Source organism: Crocodylus porosus, unplaced genomic scaffold (assembly GCF_001723895.1).
Source record: "Crocodylus porosus isolate Cpor-Errol unplaced genomic scaffold, CroPor_comp1, whole genome shotgun sequence".
Lineage (NCBI taxonomy): Eukaryota > Metazoa > Chordata > Crocodylia > Crocodylidae > Crocodylus > Crocodylus porosus.
Window position 1 is genome coordinate 31598153 of NW_017728907.1, and position 1358 is coordinate 31599510.

General features: G+C 61.7%; 1 protein-coding gene across 6 annotated transcripts in view; it reads right to left on the reverse strand.

The window, feature by feature from the left end:
- PTBP2 (polypyrimidine tract binding protein 2) overlaps positions 1-309 on the reverse strand; it is a 106743-nt gene extending 106434 nt beyond the window's left edge. For 3 of the 6 annotated variants that reach the window (XM_019531051.1, XM_019531049.1, XM_019531053.1), the window contains exon 1: positions 72-303. In XM_019531051.1, the coding sequence (XP_019386596.1) occupies positions 72-79 (8 nt within the window). In that variant the 5' untranslated portion in view covers positions 80-303. Of the gene's footprint in view, positions 1-71 lie in introns of all 6 variants that reach the window. The other 3 variants (XM_019531052.1, XM_019531050.1, XM_019531054.1) reach the window with 2 other exon arrangements.
- Positions 310-1358: the final 1049 nt, after the last annotated feature.

Consider the following 1358-nt stretch of genomic DNA (forward strand, 5'->3'; position numbering starts at 1 on the left):
CAGCGCCGGCGCCCTGCTCGGGGCTCCCGCGGGCCGGCGGCGGCGGGGGGGGCAGCCGCTCTGCTACTCACCCGTCCATCGCCGAACAGGACAAAGCGGTGGCGAGCAGGGCCGGGAGCCGCGCGGGCAGCCAGGAGACACAGGCAACGAGAAAATGGCGGCCGGGCCTGCACGGAAACCGCCGAAGGTTGCCGAGCGCCGGGTTGTGCCCCGCTTCCCCGGGCCGCGCCGCGCATGCCCGCCCCCCCGCGCAGGCTCAGAAGCCGCGACTGAAGCTGTTGCCCTCAGCTGCTGCCCGGCCCGGTCTGGTGCAGCCCCGCGCAGGGGAGATGTGCCCCTCGGTTCCCGGCGTCGGCAGGCTCCTCCTCTGGGGCCTGGGCTGGAGCCGCCCTTTCCTGGAGGGTCGGTGGGGTCCGGCCCGACTGCCCTGTCCTGGCTTCGCGCAGCAACGGGCAGCTGCGACCGGGGGAGAGGGGAAAGGCGCCCCAGTGTCCCCACTTTCTAAAAGCAATGTATAAGCACTTGCCGGGGGGGGAGGTTGTTTGGTTGGGGGTGGGTTATGTGAAATCTGTGGAAATTAAATTTTCCTGGAATTCTGGAAAATGCATTTCCATCCCAAAGCCCAGATGTGATTGTGAGCTCCATATGGGCGCTGCACAGAGAGCAGCCCACTCCCCTGCCTGCCTCCCCCACAACCAGATGTGCCCAGGCCTGTGGCTTGCAGCTGTTCTCACCACATGGGCCACCTCTGACCTGGGGTTAACTTGCAGCTCCCGTGGTCCCCACTGCTGCTCCCCTTGAAGGCTGCCACCCCCTCCTCTGGCTTCTGCTTTCTGCCTTGCCTTGTGGGCAGAGTCCCCCAGCATGTGTGGGAGAGCTGGGCCCGGGGGCCCCCATAGACCAGGAACGCTCTCTGGCATGGTGGGAGCGGGCACCCAGCTTAGGCAGCCCTGGCTTAAGTTACAGCAAACATTAACAATATGATAACGATTTAGCACTAGCGGTACTTGGCTGCCTCCACTGTCTTCATCCATTCCCATCTGTTGTGTGCCTTCGTCCTCCGGTCACCCCCCATTTAAGTTCGGTCTGACACTACGGCGCATACTGGTTGTCTGCATATCCAATGAGCATAAATGGCCTAAGCACCTGGCACCTTTCAGCCCCTGCTGTCTCACCGTCTACTCAGAAGCAGAACTGTATCCTGCACAGAAAGGGTGAAGGCGAAGCAACTATTCGAAAATGAGAGAAGCCAGCCATTTTCAGGGCTGCTGCTGCTTCCCCTAGTTTTCAAGGCTTCTAATAACAGCCCCCCAGCTGATTAATAAGAGGCCTGGGAATGATTGGTGCTGATCTGCTTT